The 18,430-nt window shown below is 36.4% G+C and overlaps 2 protein-coding genes across 4 annotated transcripts in view; one reads left to right on the top strand and one right to left on the bottom strand.

The window, feature by feature from the left end:
- mcph1 (microcephalin 1) overlaps positions 1-18,430 on the bottom strand; it is a 111,361-nt gene that overhangs the window by 38,220 nt on the left and 54,711 nt on the right. The window lies entirely within an intron of this gene.
- angpt2a (angiopoietin 2a) overlaps positions 4,163-18,430 on the top strand; it is a 38,876-nt gene continuing 24,608 nt past the window's right edge. The window contains exons 1-3 of one of the 2 annotated variants that reach the window (XM_026257633.1): positions 4,166-6,144; positions 6,313-6,452; positions 15,279-15,434. In XM_026257633.1, the coding sequence (XP_026113418.1) occupies positions 6,423-6,452; positions 15,279-15,434 (186 nt within the window). In that variant the 5' untranslated portion in view covers positions 4,166-6,144; positions 6,313-6,422. Of the gene's footprint in view, positions 6,453-15,278; positions 15,435-18,430 lie in introns of both variants that reach the window. The other variant, XM_026257632.1, reaches the window with a different exon arrangement.

Genomic DNA, 18,430 nt, shown 5'->3' with positions numbered 1-18,430 from the left:
TCATCTACGCTCGCCTTCAGTGGATTGAACGTTACAACATTAACATTACCATATTAAACATGGTAAATATGACCGCTTGAAGAAATCAGATGTCAGCTTCTTATTCTCTATCACAATCGGGTAATTATTTAGTAAATTATCTGTCATAAGTCTCGTCTCGAGAGTTTTGCTCCATGTAGCCTATGATAGAAATATAATAATGTTTTACGTTCGGGAGCTAAATATGGAGATATTAATTACAGGTCCTTCTAAAACATTTGCATATTGTGATAAAAGTTCATTATTTTCCACATTGTCCAGAAGGCCATCATTGACACCCTCAAGCGAGAGGATAAGACACAGAAAGAAATTTCTGAACGAATAGGCTGTTCCCAGAGTGCTGTATCAAGGCACCTCAGTGGGAGTCTGTGGGAAGGAAAAAGTGTGGTAAAAAATGCTGCACAACGAGAAGAGGTGACCGGACCCTGAGGAAGATTGTGGAGAAGGACCAATTCCAGACCTTGGGGGACCTGCGGAAGCAGTGGACTGAGTCTGGAGTAGAAACATCCAGAGCCAACGTGCACAGGCGTGTGCAGGAAATTGGCTACAGAGAAGCAGCACTGGACTGTTGCTCAGTGGTCCAAAGTACTTTTTTCGGATGAAAGCAAATTTTACATGTCATTCGGAAATCAAGGTGCCAGAGTCTGGAGGAAGACTGGGGAGAAGGAAATGCCAAAATGCCTGAAGTCCAGTGTCAAGTACCCACAGTCAGTGATGGTCTAGGGTGCCATGTCAGCTGCTGGTGTCGGTCCACTGTGTTTTATCAAGGGCAGGGTTAATGCAGCTAGTTATCAGGAGATTTTGGAGCACTTCATGCTTCCATCTGCTGAAAAGCTTTATGGAGATGAAGATTTCATTTTTCAGCACGACCTGGCACCTGCTCACAGTGCCAAAACCACTGGTAAATGGTTTACTGACCATGGTATTACTGTGCTCAATTGGCCTGCCAACTCTCCTGACCTGAACCCCATAGAGAATCTGTGGGATATTGTGAAGAGAAAGTTGAGAGACGCAAGACCCAACACTCTGGATGAGCTTAAGGTCACTATCGAAGCATCCTGGGCCTCCATAACACCTCAGCAGTGCCACAGGCTGATTGCCTCCATGCCAGGCCGCACTGAAGCAGTCATCATTGAAGCAGGCTATTTTCATAAGCATTAAAAATAAATAAAATATAAATACATTTATTTCTGTGTGATTAATTTTGAGTCCTGATAAATTAATTAATTATGATCAATGTATCACGTATTCTATAGTAAAACATAGATATTTTTGAATTTCAAATATTTAACAAAGCATGCAAACAAATGGCAGCTTTTATCATGGCAGCTAGTTCCAGTGACTTATTTCTTAGTTTTCTGATAACTTCTCTTTTTTGCTGAAATGATGGGGTTTCAGGACGGTGTGCTGAGAGGCGTTTAAAGGGCATTTTTTAGTCATGCGCAGCGTACTTCAGGCCCTGACTGTGGAAACGCTGTGCTATTCTGGACCTCGGTGCTACTGGGCCGAGGCTGTGAGCCCCGCCTGGCCCGTTTTAACCTGGCCCGACAGTGGAAATGCGGCTACTGATTATAGTCAGACTGATGATACATGTGGCAACTTTTTGAGCAATGTTGCCAGGCAACTTCGGGCAAATGAGGCCATCAACAGGCACCCAGGTGAGACACAGGGCCTACAACCTATCTAATCTAAATTGCTCAAAAAAAAGTTGCCCCATGTATCATAAGCCTTAGATTTGTTCATATTTAAAAACATTTAGATGTATGTTGTGCATCAGGTGATAGTCTGTCAAATAAAAGGCATTGTTATCTGTCAGTCATTTCCACGCTGTTAGAAAAAAAAAAAAAAAAAAAAAATTAATAAAATTTTAGATGAGTTAAACATCTGTCCACTGCAGAGGTAGATATTCCAGAACTAATTTATCTCCCATTTGTTTATTTTTAAAGTGCAACCTTTGGTTTTGTTTTTAAACAAAACAGCACAGTGGTCCTGTCACAATTGCTGTATAGTTTACATCAGTTTAAGCTCAGTAAAACGGCACATAATGGTCACAAAATCGCCTATCATGTTCATCCTTCTGAATGATAAAACGGCAAAAGGAAAACGAGTTAGTGACAGAAGTGAAAATAGTTTTTATTTAATTTTATTCTATAGCTTCAGGAGAAAGTAGAAGTTAATGATAAATGAATGATGAGCCAATTTTTTATTTTTTTTACAAAACGTGAACAGGTCGCTAGTGTAATACAAAGAAAAAGAGTCCCAAAACTGTAAATGACAAACCCTTTTATCAGAATAAAAGGGACAAAGTTTTTGTATGCTGTAAACTCTGTTTAAGAAAAATAAGGACATTGTGTAATTTCCTTCCTCCTGCAACTTCCTTATAGCATTAAGTAACACAAACAGGAGCCCTCCCACGCAATGTTATGGGGAGATATGTTTCAGCCCCTGCACCTGAGCAATGACAGGCCATCCTGCTCTGATTTTGGGGGAAAGTAGCAATCATTTCAGAAATTAGGGGGACAGAAATGTAAAATGTAATAATAATAATAGGCCTAATAGTATCCATTTATATATGTCTAACGGACCAAAAAAAAATAAAAATACTTATTTAAAATGGCAAAAAATAAAATACACTGCTGGACAACAGCCTTTCATTTGTCTTCAATAATATGTTTTTTATATATTAAACTAATGACAATTTTATGATTATGATTGTATAATCAAACACTTTTTCAATTTTTATCAGAGTAAAGCAGAAAATATATTTTATAGCTTCTGTACTGTAATTAATGCTGTGTTAATTACCACTGTATCATTCATATAAATGACTTGAAAACACACACATAAACCATATAGCAGCCTGTAGCCGTAGACTGGTTGTTCACTGAAGCTAAGCAGGGTTGAGCCTGGTCAGTACCTTGATGGGAGACCTCCTGGGAATACTAGGTTGCTCCTGAAAGAGGTGTTAGTGAGGCCAGCATGGGATGCTCACCCTGTGGTCTGTGTGGGTCTTAATGCCCCAGTGTAATGATGGGGACACTATAATGACAAAAAGCACTGTCTTTCGGATGAGACATTAAACTGAGATCCTGACTCTCTGTGGTCATTAAAAAATTCCCTGGCATCCTGGCCAAATTCGCCCACTGGCCTCTTACCATCATGGCTTCTAACCATCCCCATATCTGTTGATAAGCTTCATCACTCTGTCTCCTCTCCATCAATAAGCTGGTGTGTGTCTACGGTCTTCAAATTTCATCAGTTAAGGTTTATGCTTAGCAACAGTGGGATGTTTTGTCCATATTAGGGATTTCCTGGCATTAAAATGTATTTCTATCATACGAGTACGTTTTGGACTTTCTGCAAAAGATTGGCATCTGGCTTCAAGTATGAATGAAATATACAGCACATGAGAGCGCTCCATGATGTTCACGTTTAGGATAAAAATAAAACCTATGCAAAACGACGTGACTAGTATATTGATGAAAGAGCCATGGGGTTGCCGACTCCTGTGAGAGCTTGAAAGCATTATTTTTTTCATAGTTTGGCTGGTCCTGCGACTTATAGTCAGGTGCGACTTATCAAAATTAATTTGACATGAACCGAGAGAAATGAACCAAGAGAAAACATTACCGTCTACAGCCGCGAGAGGGCGCTCTATGCTGCTCAGTGCTCCTGTAGCCTACACTGAAAACACAGAGCGCCCTCTCGGGGCTGTAGACGGTAATGTTTTACCTTGGTTCTTGGTTCTAAATAAGTGCGACTTACAGTCCAGTGCGACTTATATGTTTTTTTCCTCGTCATTACGTATTTTTGGACTGATGTGACTTATATTTAGGTACGACTTCTAGTCCGAAAAATATGGTATATTTGACTCGCAGCTCTTCTGGATTACCTTGCCATGAAAAAGCAAAACGTTTTTTTAGTAACTTCTCTTTTTGGACCAAAGAGGACATTGTAAGTTTTGGAAATGTGTCTCCCAACCCTGTTCCTGGAGATGTGTTTGATAATGTGCACCTCCAAGAACAGGGTTGAGTAATGTGTTGAAGTACACCATACACAAGCTTTTAAACTTAAAATAGTAAACAGTGAATAACATTGAATTTATTATGACTACTTATACTTAATAATACAAATGTATAACATTTAGTACACTGGTTTGTCAAAAGTGGAATAAAGAATTAAATAAAAAATGTTGAGGTACATATCCAGTGAATACTGTCACGCACTCTAGACTGAAAAGGAGCCTTGATCGTCATCATAAAGCAATGTTCTCTCAGGTGTTAATGAATGTGACGACAAGAACTTGATATCCAAGCAGGAGACACCCAAGGGGTTAAAAGACAAAACATCCTCTGAGCGGAATTATTTCCTCCCTCAACACCTGCCTTCCCCTTCCTCCATGTCAGCTTTTCAGGCCAATATACTGTGATCATAGGAAATGAGGAAATGCTATGACAAACTGGCCTAATAGTATTCTATTTTTAAATTCCAATACTAATGCAGAATCAGACTTCAATTTTAATGGAATATAGACTGACTGTAATTTGGAAAACATAACGCATCTTTTAATTAACCATAAGTCATTAGTTTAACAGCTTTTACAACAGCCACAACAGTCTCAGTTTGCTACGTCACAAACCAACAACCAAATCACGTCAAGGGATTCATTCCCATCACTAGCATGCAAAGTATACCAATACCAACACAAAACCAAAAATAGAGCAAAAAACTCATGAAGCCATGGTTTAATGTGAGTTTAGAACTGTTAACTTGCATTATAGCCCATGGCAACAGTGTAAAAGTAGCCCGGAGTCAGACCCACCTCTCCCACATTGCTGTCTGCGAATTAAGAATCACAAATGGTTGTATTTAAGGCTTCAAGGCATTTCAGGACATAACATTATCAAGTAACTTTAACGTATGTTACAGTATTCACTGTAGTTGTCTGCAAGTAAAAACAGTTTTATCAGTCATTATCTTTGTATGCCATTGTTTTGCATTTACTACAGTTCAGTTGATCAGGAGGCGCTGGCTGGTGTCACTGAGTAGGGCTGGGACTAATTTGCATTTTCATAGATCAGTGTATAGGCTAGTAAATGAGGGTGTTGTGTTACACTCAAGCTATTTTAATGAGCTATTTCATGAGAAAATTAACACAAGAAAAAAAAACATTTAAATATGTCATTCTAATTATCAAAGATAAGTTTTAAGAGATAAAATATTTGAATACGGGGGACTTTAATTACAAATCATATTAACAAAATCTGAGTACCAAGTTAACCTGAAAAAGTTACAATTTGTAAATTTCTACAGAATTTCTGAGGATGTTTTACCCATCTTTATTTTATATTTTTCAAAAACCTAAAACCTCATTTCGAGTTTTCAATGACAAAATTCTCAGACTTTTGGACCCCGTTGTACTCTAGATCTAGGGCAGGAAATTATGGTCTAGAAATGATAGCGTGAGTGACAACTGAAAGACCAACCACTTTATCTCTCTTTAAACATGCAGGGGGAACAGAGCTTTGAAGATGAGAATGTAGAAGGACAAAAGCACAGCAAAACACACATCTGGACATGTGGTCCTATGGTTTGACTTGGACACTGCTGAAGTTGCGTTACTTGAATTATACAGCTGCATCCTGAGTTGCTTTTTTTCTGTAGCAGCCCTCTAAGAAAAAAACAAATACAACCATTGCGTCCCCATCCTCTCCCAATAGTAGGACCCACTGTCTTGGCTTTGGCTGGAGCAGATACAGACAAGGAGGAGCATCCAGCAGTAAGAGTTTAATTAGAGATCTTATCCAAGCAGCACTTTTCAAACGGAGGTCATAGGTCATGGGAGGAGTGTCAGTACTTTCACAGAGGACTCTATTAAGAAAACAGCCTCTTAGACTGATGAGAGATGAGTAAAAGCAGCCAGGGAGCAAATTACATTCTATTTGTGCTTCTGTGACACGGTCTCCTCCTCCTACTCTTGATGGCATATAAGAGAAGCTCACTCACAGTGGGAGCACAATCCTGGAAAAGGAGAATCAACTGGATGTAGACACTGAGAGGCTTTATTCTTGCAACATCCAGACCTCTAATTAATTACTTGCACAGGTAGTATTATTAAAAGTTTCAGAACAAACATGCTGAATGCCGGGATACTATTACTACTAAGTTATTGCCTTAGTGTTGGGGAAGCATTTACAGCCAATTCAGATACAACAGGAAAGAAGCAGTACCAGATACAGAATGGGCCCTGCACCTACACCTTTCTGCTTCCAGAACCACAGGACTGTGAAGGCCCTTCGAGCACCTACACCAACCAAGTACAACGAGATGACCTGGTTGACTATGACAGCTCAATCCAAAGACTGGAACAACTAGAAACCATCATGGAAAACAACACGCAATGGCTGCAGAAGGTACAACATTTCTCTTGTATATCACTGGAAAGAAATTAATTGTACTTTTCAAAAGTAGATTATATTTTTGGATTTAGATTTTTTTTTTTTTTTTTGCTTTTTAAAATTGTTTTGAAAGCGGTTTTCTAAATATATATGTGAACTGCACTCGAGTCTGCTTAAAAGGTGGACAGAAAAACAGTTTAAGAGTACTGCAATACCATTTGAGTTTGTATGAATCAACTTTCCTAACTTGCAAATCATTACTGATGACGTATAATTTGTATCTTTACATGATACCACTTACAAAAAACAATTAACTTCTTGTATCTCTATTTCATATCTTGCAATGGTAGATAAATGCAAGTGCTTATTTGTGTGTAAAGTTTCGGTGGTGAGCTTCCGATAGTACTTGTAGCACTCGGGTTAAGACCCAAATGTGATGTAAAAAGTGACCTCTGTAAAAAGGGTAGAGCGTGTTAGAATCAAATTCACACCGACCAACCAGCATTTAAATCATTTTAATCAAGCAGCTAATAAAAATCCGGAAACAACATTAAATGATTGGATTTAAATTAATAAATGTAACTGCTTATTATATGATCAGACCAAAGCTTTTACTGGGTTAGGCTTGTCTTGGGCAGTAGCATGCTGTGTGGCGATTAGTTCACAGCGGTGATTTCATTTTATTTTATTAAATGTATGCATCATCTTTTATAATGTTGTTCACATGAATCATATACAGTATAATGTAATTTAAATCTCATTTAAACATACTGAAATATTCATTCATTATTTTGTAAAAAATGAAACTTGTCAATATCACATTTGCAATGGTGTTGATATTTGGTTAAAAAAAAACCTTCCTTGCTTGTGTAATATTATTGCTTTACTATATCACATAGTAGCAAACGATTTTGGGGGCCTTCTAACTGCATTCTACTGAAAAAAGATTGGTTGGAAACAATTTGGTAGCAAAAGTTACAGTAAAATTCAAAGAAATAAACATAACACTGAAATAAACATGACATTTTGAAGTACACATTGAAAAACAAACATACGTATATTTGTTCACACACACACACACACACACACACACACATATATATGCATGCAGGGCAAAAAGTGAACTCTTGCATCTTCTTGGAAGCAAAAGAAACAATATTTTGGTATGGCATAAGAAGGGCTCTTCCTCTTAGCAGTCCATTCTAAGACCTCAATCTTAAGTTTGTGGAAATCCCTCCCCCCTTTCTTGGTTCTCAAGAAATGTACTATAAGAATGTCACATAATTGGGATATCTGATTAATAAGGTGTCAAAGCGTTATTCTTATGTTCCAGTAAAACAATGTATTAGTATATGGTCACACTTTCATGTAAATAGGCAGAAGAAACAAGCCGGCAGTTGAATCTTTTGGAGCAGGAGTAAACTATTGATTAGATCAGCTTGCATTTACGATTATACAGTACGTCATGACACCCTTCACGTGAAGTGGCTCCAGAAAAAGGCTTGGTGGAATCAAAAGAGGAAGGCAAACAAAATTAACCTGATTACATTAGTCACAAATTCAAAAATAGTCATGCTAAAGTGCAGTAGTAATTAGTCTTTCACCCTTAGCAAACAAACAAAGAGTGCCAAGCCACTGTCATTTACTTTTCTTCTAAGCATTTCAGAAATGTTTGCATCGAGAATGAAACTTGTAACTAATTTCCATCCTGTTTGTTTGAGTGTTGTCTTATTTCAGGAACTCAACACAACACAGGAAAGACAACATACCAGGATTTACACTCAACACTGCTGAGTTTGAAATCCTTTCATGGAGTGTCAACTCAAGTGTAGATGCCTAAACAAAATTTCCATTTCAGCACAAAGATTTAAGAAACTGAAAATTACACCAGTAAAGTCTTGATAGTCTCATACTGTACTATCGGGAACACATGATAGGTAAAAAAAAAAATTGATAGCCTGAATGCACTGTAAGTCGCTTTGGATAAAAGCATATGCTAAATGCATTAATTCAGTGGTTCCCAAACCTGTCCTGGCGTACCCCCAACACTGCACATTTTCTTTGTCTCCCTAATTAAACACATCTGATTCAACCCATCAGCTCATTAACCCATGTGATAATGAGCTGATGAGTTGAATCAGATGTGTTTAATTAGGGAGACAAAGAAAACGTGCAGTGTTGGGGGTACGCCAGGACAGGTTTGGGAACCACTGCATTAATTTAATTTACTATTCCAAAAAAAAAAAAAAAATGAATTTTTTTTAAATATTATCGCTTGCGTCTACAGTGACTTGTTGAATAGCTTAACAAACAGGGTATGCATTTCTGTAATTGAGGTTGAGGCAGTATTTTCTGTAGTCTTATAAATTGCAGGTGCATTTTCAAAGCTACATTCAGCATTTAAAAACAGTAGCAGAGCATCTCCTTCTCAGAATCATATACAGGTGCATCTCAAATTAGAATGTTGTTGGAAAAAAAAAAAGTTCATTTATTTCAGTAATTCTACTAAAATCGTTAAACTCGTGTATTAAATAAATTCTATGTACATAGACCGAAGTAGTTTAAGTCTTTGGTTCTTTTAACAGTGATGATTTTTGGCTCACATTCAACAAAAACCCACCAATTCTCAACAAATTAGAATACTTCATGAGACCAAAAAAAAAATTAATAAATACTTAATTATTGAATTACTGCCTCAATTTGGCTTGGGATTGAGGTGATCATTTTGTGGCACTGCTGAGGTGGTATGGAAGCCCAAGTTTATTTGACATTGGCCTTCAACTCATCTGCATATTTGGTTTCTTGTTTCTCATTTTCATCTTGACATTCTTAGATTCTCTATGGGGTTCATGTCTGGTGAGTTTGCTGGTCAGTCAAGCACACCAACACCATGGTCATTAAATTCTTGGTTAAGAGGTGCAGTGACTTTGGTTTTTAAAAAGACCAATAGACCAACACCAGCAGATGACATTGCACCCCAAATCATCACAGACTGTGAAAAATTTAAAACTGGACTTCAAGCAACTTGAGCTAGAAGCTTCTCCACCCTTCCTCCAGGCTCTAGGACCTTGGTTTCCAAATGAAATACAAAACTTGGCCTCATCTGAAAAGAGGACTTTGGACCTTGGGGCAACAGTCCAGTTATTCTCCTTAGCCTAGGTAAAACACCTCTGATGTTGTCTGTGGTTCAGCAAATTCCCAGATGCTGTGTGTGGTGGTTCTTGATGCCTTGACCCCAGCATCAGTCTATACCTTGTGAAGTCCACTCAAATTCTTGGACCGATTTTGCTTGACAATCCTCATAAGGCTGCGGTTCTCTCAGATAGTTGTGCATCTTTTTCTTTCACACTTTCTCCTTCCACTCAATTTTCTGTTAACATGCTTGGATACAGCACTCTGTGAACCTCCAGCTTCTTTGGCAATGAAGGTTTGTGGCTTACACTCCTTGTGAAGGGTGTCAATGATTGTCTTCTGGACAACTGTCAGATCAGCAGTCTTCCCCATGATTGTGTAGCCTAGCGAACCAAACTGAGAGACCATTTTGAAGGCTCAGGAAACCGTTGCAGGTGTATGGAGTTGATAAGCTGATTGGCATGTCACCATATTCTAATTTGCTGAGAAAGTGAATTGGTGCTTTTTTGTTAAATCTGAGTCAAAAACATCACAATTAAAAGAACCACAGACTTAAACTACTTCAGTCTGTGTGCACTGAATTTAACCCTCTGGAGTCGATTAACACGTAACAGTACGTGTTATGAGGTATTTTCTCCTGATAACCCCAAAAAGAACTTAAATTACGTAATTTTCGTACAGATAAGAGCAATACATCAATCGAATCTGTAAAGGGTCTACTTTTTGTACACTGACATAACAAAACTTTGTGCACTTATAAAATAAAGATAACAAAATAGGTGTGATAACAGCTGCGCTGATCTTCATTTACAAATGTGTCATTAAAATTGACACATAACTCAGTAACTCAGTGAATTTCTCAACGAAGAGACATGGGAGATATCTCTATAGAAAGCCTGACATGTCTACTTTTAAACTAAACAAGTGCTGCTGAAAATAAACATTCTGGGATAAAGAAATCCATATGAAAACAACACAATGTCTGTTTTTCACGTCTCCCTTCATTATTTTCTAATGTGACCACACCCAGCGCTGAACGCTCTAATCCGATTCTAATGTTTCACTGAAGTGCGCGGCTTGAATACGCCCACACAACAGAAAACAACGCAGCAAGACTGTTCAAGTTTTTATTTTTGTAAGTCTCTTTTTATTTATATACTTGTACTAGTTTTCACATAACGTGTAAACATTTTACTAGTTGGACTTTTTCAAAATACTTTTTCCAAGCTATAATCCCTGACTAAATGTATAATCAAGTCAAACATTATGAAGTTTCAATAACAATATACAGTACTATACCATTCAAAAGCTTGATGTAAATAATATAAATGTAACAAATAAATGTAACTGTAACAAATGCAACAATGCTGTTCTTTCAATTTATCCCCCCTAAAAAACCTGAAAAAAATATTCTCAGCTCTTTTCAACATTAATAATAATATTAATAATAATAATATTAATTAGAGGTCGACCGATATATCGGGCCAATATTTGTCTTTTTTTTTAATATATCGGCATCGGCCGATATCAGTGTTTAGTAGCGCCGATTTAAAGTGTTATTGGTGCGGGGGAAAGTGCTGCTGCCACTGCATGTGAAGCACCCCAAGCCAAAACTTTTGGAAGATTCAACAACAGTCCTCGGAGTTAAAGGTAGTCAGAGAATTTAATTTGAACGGTGAACACAGAACAGTGAATGACATTTGTTCGGAAGCATTTATATGATGTAAATAATATAAATGTAACAAATAAATGTAACTGTAACAAATGCAACAATGCTGTTCTTTCAATTAATCCCCCCTAAAAAAACTGAAAAATATTCTCAGCTCTTTTCAACATTAATAATAATATTAATATTAATAATAATAATAATAATAATAATAATAATAATAATTAGTGGCCGACCGATATTTGTCATTTTTTTATATATCGCATCGGCCGATATCCGTGTTTAGTAGCACCGATTTAAAGTGTTATTGGTGCGGGGGAAAGTGCTGCTGCCACTGCATGTGAAGCACCCCAAGCCAAAACTTTTGGAAGATTCAACAACAGTCCTGGGAGTTAAAGGTAGTCAGAGAATTTCACTTGAACGGTGAACACAGAACAGTGAATGACATTTGTTCGGAAGCATGGTTTGATGCAGACAATAACCAGTTTTCCATCCAACTCATTTGCATTTAGGGATGTCAATATTCGATAATTTCCATGATCAATCGTCGTTTAAATTAACGATCAATTAATAACCTTAATGCTGCAAAATGCGTTTGCAGCGGTATTATTATTATGTGCAAAAGCCACTTGGAAAAAAAGCTTTCTCGCCTGAATTAAAAGGGTTTTAGTATGAATAAAATGCTAGTAGCAGGACTGTAAAATGAATAGATGTGATTATGATAATCTGATAAAATGAAGAGAGCGCGCCATATGTTGGAGATCATTTTACTTTGTTAACTGTTCCCGTCAAGTAGACCGCTGAATGCGTCTCTTTAATTAAAAAATTATCCAAATATATATATATATATATATATATATATATATATATATATATATATATATATATATATATATATATATATTTTTTTTTTTATGTAAACTAAACAGAAAAGATCATCCTCTTCACATGAGCAAAAATTTCCTTGGCATAACAGCAGAGTGGACCGTTATACTACGCTCTATTTAAACTGACCAGTGTAACCTTGTATATGTTTGGTTGACTGTACTTTATTTGAATAATGAACAGACTGCGATGTAAGTTTGAAATTAGAATGCACTTTAGATGTTCTGTGTCATTTATACCAAACACAAACGTTGCTTGTTGCTAGTGTGTTTGCAGCACTACTGTTATTTATTTTTTATATATTTATTTTTATATATTTCTCAGTTTAATTCATTTTTATTTCTAAAATTGTATTTATTTAAATGTATATTTAAAGGGGGGGGGGTGAAATGCTAATTTTCACTCTATCTCCTGTTAATCTTGAGTACCTATAGAGTAGTACTGCATCCTTCATATCTCCAAAAAGTCATTAGTTTTATTATATTTATAAGAGAAAAATAGTCTGTGCCGATTTTTTTCGGAAAAACACGAGCCGCTGGAGGCGTGACGTGTGGGCGGAGCTAAAGAATCACGAGCGCGAGTAGGCTTTTGCGTTGAGAGCGTTTGGAAGTTGTGACATTACCCTGAGGAAAAAAAAACATCATCCAAAACAAACCATGGCTAACAGTCAGATTCAGCCGTTTATTTATGATCCAGAATCAGATCCCGAGGCTGAAACTGAACGAGAGCAGCAGCAGCAACGACTACAACAGCATCTCTATGTGGTATGTATTGAAACTGTATATATTTGCTTATGTAACCCCTCTCTCCCGGGTCCTTTCTGACGCTCCTCGCACTCGCTCCGAGCGGGGCTTGAACCCGGGTCTCCTCTAACAAGGAGGCTAAAAGGCTACAGCCACTAGCTTCTGTTGCTAGTGCGTCTCTTGAGATCGGGGAGGTTTACCTGCACAGCACTAACTCGCTGACCCCCGTTACACTTAGCGGTTTTGGAAAATGACTAAGTTCCACTTTATGTCGTCTTTTTTTTTTTTTAAGCTGTACGTGTGGAAAGTGCAGTTTGATGACAACATCGCATGTTGTTTACTTGATGTGCTTACGTGCCGATAGCTAAGTTAACAACACAGAGATATTTGAAGCAGTTTTACTCACAGCCTGCGGTTCCAACACTCGATCGTGACCCTTTTTCGGTGGGACTGCATTATCCTTAAGAAATAAACGATATACAAATCCGGCATCAAACTGGGCCTTGTTCGTAAAACAAGCATCTTCTAAATGCAGGGAACAAACAAAAACACTTGCACAACTCCGTCGATGCTCTTTAAAAATAAACTCTGTCCACTGGTCCCTTGATGTTTTTTTTTTTTTTTTGGTAATCTGTGCAGGGTTGTCCTGCCCTCGCAACCAAAAACACACTTCTTTTGTGACATTTCGCTCTCGCTCTGGTCAGTGAATGTCTCGTCTCTGCTCTGCTATACGGGAGTGCGCGCTCTTCCGGCAGAAGTGCTCTTAGGACCCATATAAGGAAATTCCGCTCCATCTAACATCTCACAGACCCATACTCGAAAAAAAACTTTCCGAAACTTGTGACAAACCAGGAGGAGTATTTTTGGAACAAAAATACTCCTTCAAACGTACAAATTAATTTTTGAAACTTTGTCCATGTTTAGCATGGGAATCCAACTCTTTAACAGTGTAAAAAACTCAGTATGCATGAAATAGCATTTCAACCCCCCTTTAAGTTTACATTTATGTTCCAACAAACTTGAAAAATTCTACTTGATAAATGCTTTAAAACTTTTATGTAAATGATTGACACATATATATATATATATATATATATATATATATATATATATATATATATATATATATATATATATATATATATATATATAACCTGTTTATATATTTAATACTTGGTCAGTTTATTGATTTGTTTGGTTAACGTTGGATAAATTTTTTATTTTAATACCGTGCAGTGCACAAAATTAAGATTCGAGAGATCTAGAGATTCTAGTCAGTGCTCAATAAATGATTGTCACTTGTCACTTATTATTAGTGTGACATATTTGGCATGCAAATGAAGGGGAAAACTTCAAGATATTGACCCTAAAAATCTGCAGCACATATCGGCCATCAGCTGAGCCTGACATCTAAACATCGGCATCGGCTATAGAAAAACCCATATCGGTCGATCTCTAATAATAATAATAATAATAATAATAATAATAATGATATTATTATTATTTTTTTATTTTTTTTGTAGAAAATAAGATTGTTAAAAGGATCTCTGAAGGATTGTGTGACTGGAGTAATGATGCAAAAAATTCAGTTTGAAAGTCAGCATTGATTGTTCCTAATAAATTGTTTAACTGCACTCCCAAGTGGATATAAAATTATGTTGTGGGATAATTAAATATATTCTAAATAAACTACAAACATAAAATTATATAGATTTATGTTGTCCTCACATTCTTTCTTGTAACTCCTCCCTCTCGGTCACACAGCTGACTGAAAGGCTCATTATGCAGGCCTTTGTCTTCTCAGGTGTAAATCACAATGATATTCATGATACTTGATGCCTACTCGCATATGACTTTTACCAACAAAAAGTGTCTTAGAAAATTTAAATCAATTTACTGTTTTCTGCGAGTGAGTAAACAAGATTATTTTCACATCATTTAGAAAGAAAAATTCTAGGCTTCAGGCTCCAATTCTCAAAAGTCCCGGGAATCAATATTCTTTATGTGTTTTATTGACTTATTCAAGTGATTTAACATTTTAGTTTTTCACTAACACATAAGATATTTTTTTCTCAAAAACACATTCATGTACATATATGCTGCTCACATATTATAGCCCAATTTGTGCTGATTACAGTGAGATTAGACTGAAAAAAGCACAAATGTCAGGGCATGACAAAACTTCTCCAGGCCCCAAAAATAGCCTTACTCCAGAGGGTTAATACACGAGTTTCACAATTTGAGTTGAATTACTTAAATTAACCTTTTCACATTTTAATTTACTGAGATGCACCTATACATGAAGAGATACAGATAAAGTGGTATCACATAGGTAAACCGAGGTGCAGATAGTGGTATCATTGACTTCAGATACAACCGGTATAAATAAATCAAATAATCTGATTTCATCCACAGCTGGAGAACTACATCCAGGAGAACCTCAAACAAGACATGGCCCAAATTCAAAATGATGTAGTTCAAAACCACACAGTGACCATGATCAAGATTGGGACCAGTCTCCTGAGTCAGACAGCAGAGCAAACTCGAAAAATCACTACTGTAGAGGCACAGGTGAGGGTTGTTACTTCACTGTCTAATTCAGCAGACATGGAGTTTCAATAAATAACAGGACTCAACAGATTTTATTTTTTTTATGATTGGCCTGGTTTGGCAAGTTGTTTGGAATTTTGTTTGCCCTGCTAAAATGTTTTCTGGCTACATCACATGGGTTCTTTTTGTATAAACAATAACACCAGAAATGTAGATAACTGGGAAAATTTTATAATTCTAAATTTCAAATTTGATACAGCAGAAAAACGACCATTAGCCAAACTATTATAAGTTCAGACATAATTGAAGACAGCTGAACAACCAGTAATAGAATTTGTATCAATAGAAATTTAGAGATTTCTGATTTCATGGAAAAAATAAACAAATCTGACAAAAATCTGGGAAAGTTGGCTGTGGCTGGATATTTATGATCAAAAGTTTATTTATTTTTTACATAATTACATTTTGGTTCCTTTGTAGTTTTTCTGAATATCAACAATATTAAATTTTACTCTCTACTTGACTAAATGTTTTAAATATGTACTCTAACTTTGGTTTCTAACTTTTTTCTGCTACACAAGTAGTAATATCGCCATCTACAGGACAATAACACAACTTGACAGTTCTACATTTGTTTTGTATGGAATCATATGGGTAGCAATATTCAATCTGGAATGTAATATGCAAAATGACAATGCAAAATGTAAAATGACAATGCAAAATGTAAAATGGCAATGCATTTCTGTATTTACATTTACCAATACATTTGTGCAACGTTTGGTGCAAAATGAAAATAAAAATTAAATTACATAATTTTTCATTTGCCATTTTACACACTAGTTTTAATATGTAAACACTCACAGTCAAGACACTTATGATTGCATTTTCAAATGAATACAGTGCATATAGTTCCGTGGAAGTTGAAATAAAAATCAATAATAGACTGAACAGTTCCATGTCTGTAACATTTAGCACTCTCATCTTTTAAGTCATAAGGCACTAGGTATGTGTGTGCGACATAAATTGTGAAAATAGTTTACATTTCTTAAATAAATTACTAATATTTGTTTTATTACATACTAAATTGAATGATGTTTCTCTTTTTAGTCTTCTTTGTTGGGCTTGAGAAAGACAACATATTTACCGTATTTTCCGGACTATAAGTCGCACTTCTTTTCATAGTTTGGCTGTTCCTGCGACTTACAGTCAGGTGCTACTTATCAAAATGAATTTGACATAAACCAAGAGAAATGAACCAAGAGAAAATATTACAGTCTACAGCCTCGAGAGGGCGCTCTATGCTGCTCAGTGCTCCTGTAGTCTAACACTGAAAACATAGAGCGCCCTCTCGCGGCTGTAGACAGTAATGTTTTCTCTTGGTTCTTGGAACTAAATAAATACGACTTATAGTCCAGTGCGACTTATATATGTTTTTTTTTCCTCGTCATGACGTATTTTTGGACTGATGCAACTTATACTTAGGTGCGATTTATGGTCCAAAATATTCAAATATTATGCTAATTAACAGTGATCGGTGGTTTCAGACATTCATTTCAGACAGCCGCACTCGCACAGACTCTTATTCTGCCTGAAAGAATGAAAAGACCGTGCTGAAGGTGGAGCGATTCGACTAATCAGATGAAAGGAGCGTTTCAGCTCCGCCCACAAGTGTGAATTAAATATTGAAGCCATAAACCGAAATGATCAAAACATGATCTTGGTCTTATCCATGTTCTGTCACTTGAATCCTCTTGAGTCTTGAGTCTCTTGATCTTCTGCAAGCCCCGCCTTGTTCACACAGTGATTGACATGGCGCGAGGTGGCGGAGACGTGATCAGGCTTGGAATGCATTTTCAATGTGCACATTGAATTTTGCTACATTCATTGCGGGACATTGAACGAAAACGCAATCGTAAGTTTGACTGTGAGTGTTAATGCAATTAAGGAAAATAGCATTTGAATGATAATTTTGCCACAGTTTTTGCTTGAACATGTTATACATATCTAATAATTTCTGTAATACATTTTCATTTTTCAACTTATAAAGCATTAGAATTAGTATTCATTTTACGTATTAAAACTAGTGTGTGAAATGGCAAATGACAATTATGTAATTTAATTTTCATTTTGCACCAAACGTTGCACAATTGTGTTGGAAAATGTAAATGTAAAAACAGAAATGCATTGCCATTTTACATATTTCATTTTCATATTACATTCCAAATTGATTATTGCTACACATATGCTTCCATAGTTTTGTACCTCAGGAGTTTTACCGTATTTTCCACAATATGAGGCACACTTAAAAGCCTTATAATCTGGAGCGCCTTATATATGGATCGAGGCGCTCTGTCAAAATGTGGACATTCCCTTTATCACAGCTCCATCTACTGGATGTATAACGCAATCCCAGTGAAACGTTTGACTGCAGTATCTTCTATTCTGTGTGCCTTATAATCCGGTGCGCCCTATATATGAAAACAGTTCTAAAATAGGCCATTCATTGAAGGTGCGCCTTATAATCCGATGGTGCGGAAAATATGGTATATATGAAATGAGGGCATGGCTGAGACCTTTTAGTGGATATTGGTTGATTTACACCCTTTGAGTACTTGAGCTTAGCTGAGATTTCAGTGTTTGTAGATTTGTAGTTTGTACAAGGCTGCTGTGTCGAATTTGATTTATTGCAATCTTGAGGTATTATGATTTATTTAGATTTAAGAAAAACATGATTGGCTCTCCAAACTGTTTATGCTGTTTAAGGTATCTGTACTTTCTGTATCTGTACATTCACCAATTATAAGTCTGTTACGAAGTATGGTTTACAGGTACTCTGGTCAAAACACTTTTTCTAAAATGAACTCATACAGGTTTCTCTCTCTCCATACATTTTTTAATACAATCAATATATACATGACTGAATACCATGTGTCTCATATATAAAGTCTGTATTTTAGGGTCTGTATCGTCGAATAAACTGCAGATTATTGGAAATGTAAGCTGTTCTTGCAGCTTGC

Source organism: Carassius auratus, unplaced genomic scaffold, assembly GCF_003368295.1.
Source record: "Carassius auratus strain Wakin unplaced genomic scaffold, ASM336829v1 scaf_tig00214400, whole genome shotgun sequence".
Lineage (NCBI taxonomy): Eukaryota > Metazoa > Chordata > Actinopteri > Cypriniformes > Cyprinidae > Carassius > Carassius auratus.
Note: the sequence above shows the minus strand (reverse complement) of the source record. Positions and strands in the feature narration are given on the sequence as shown.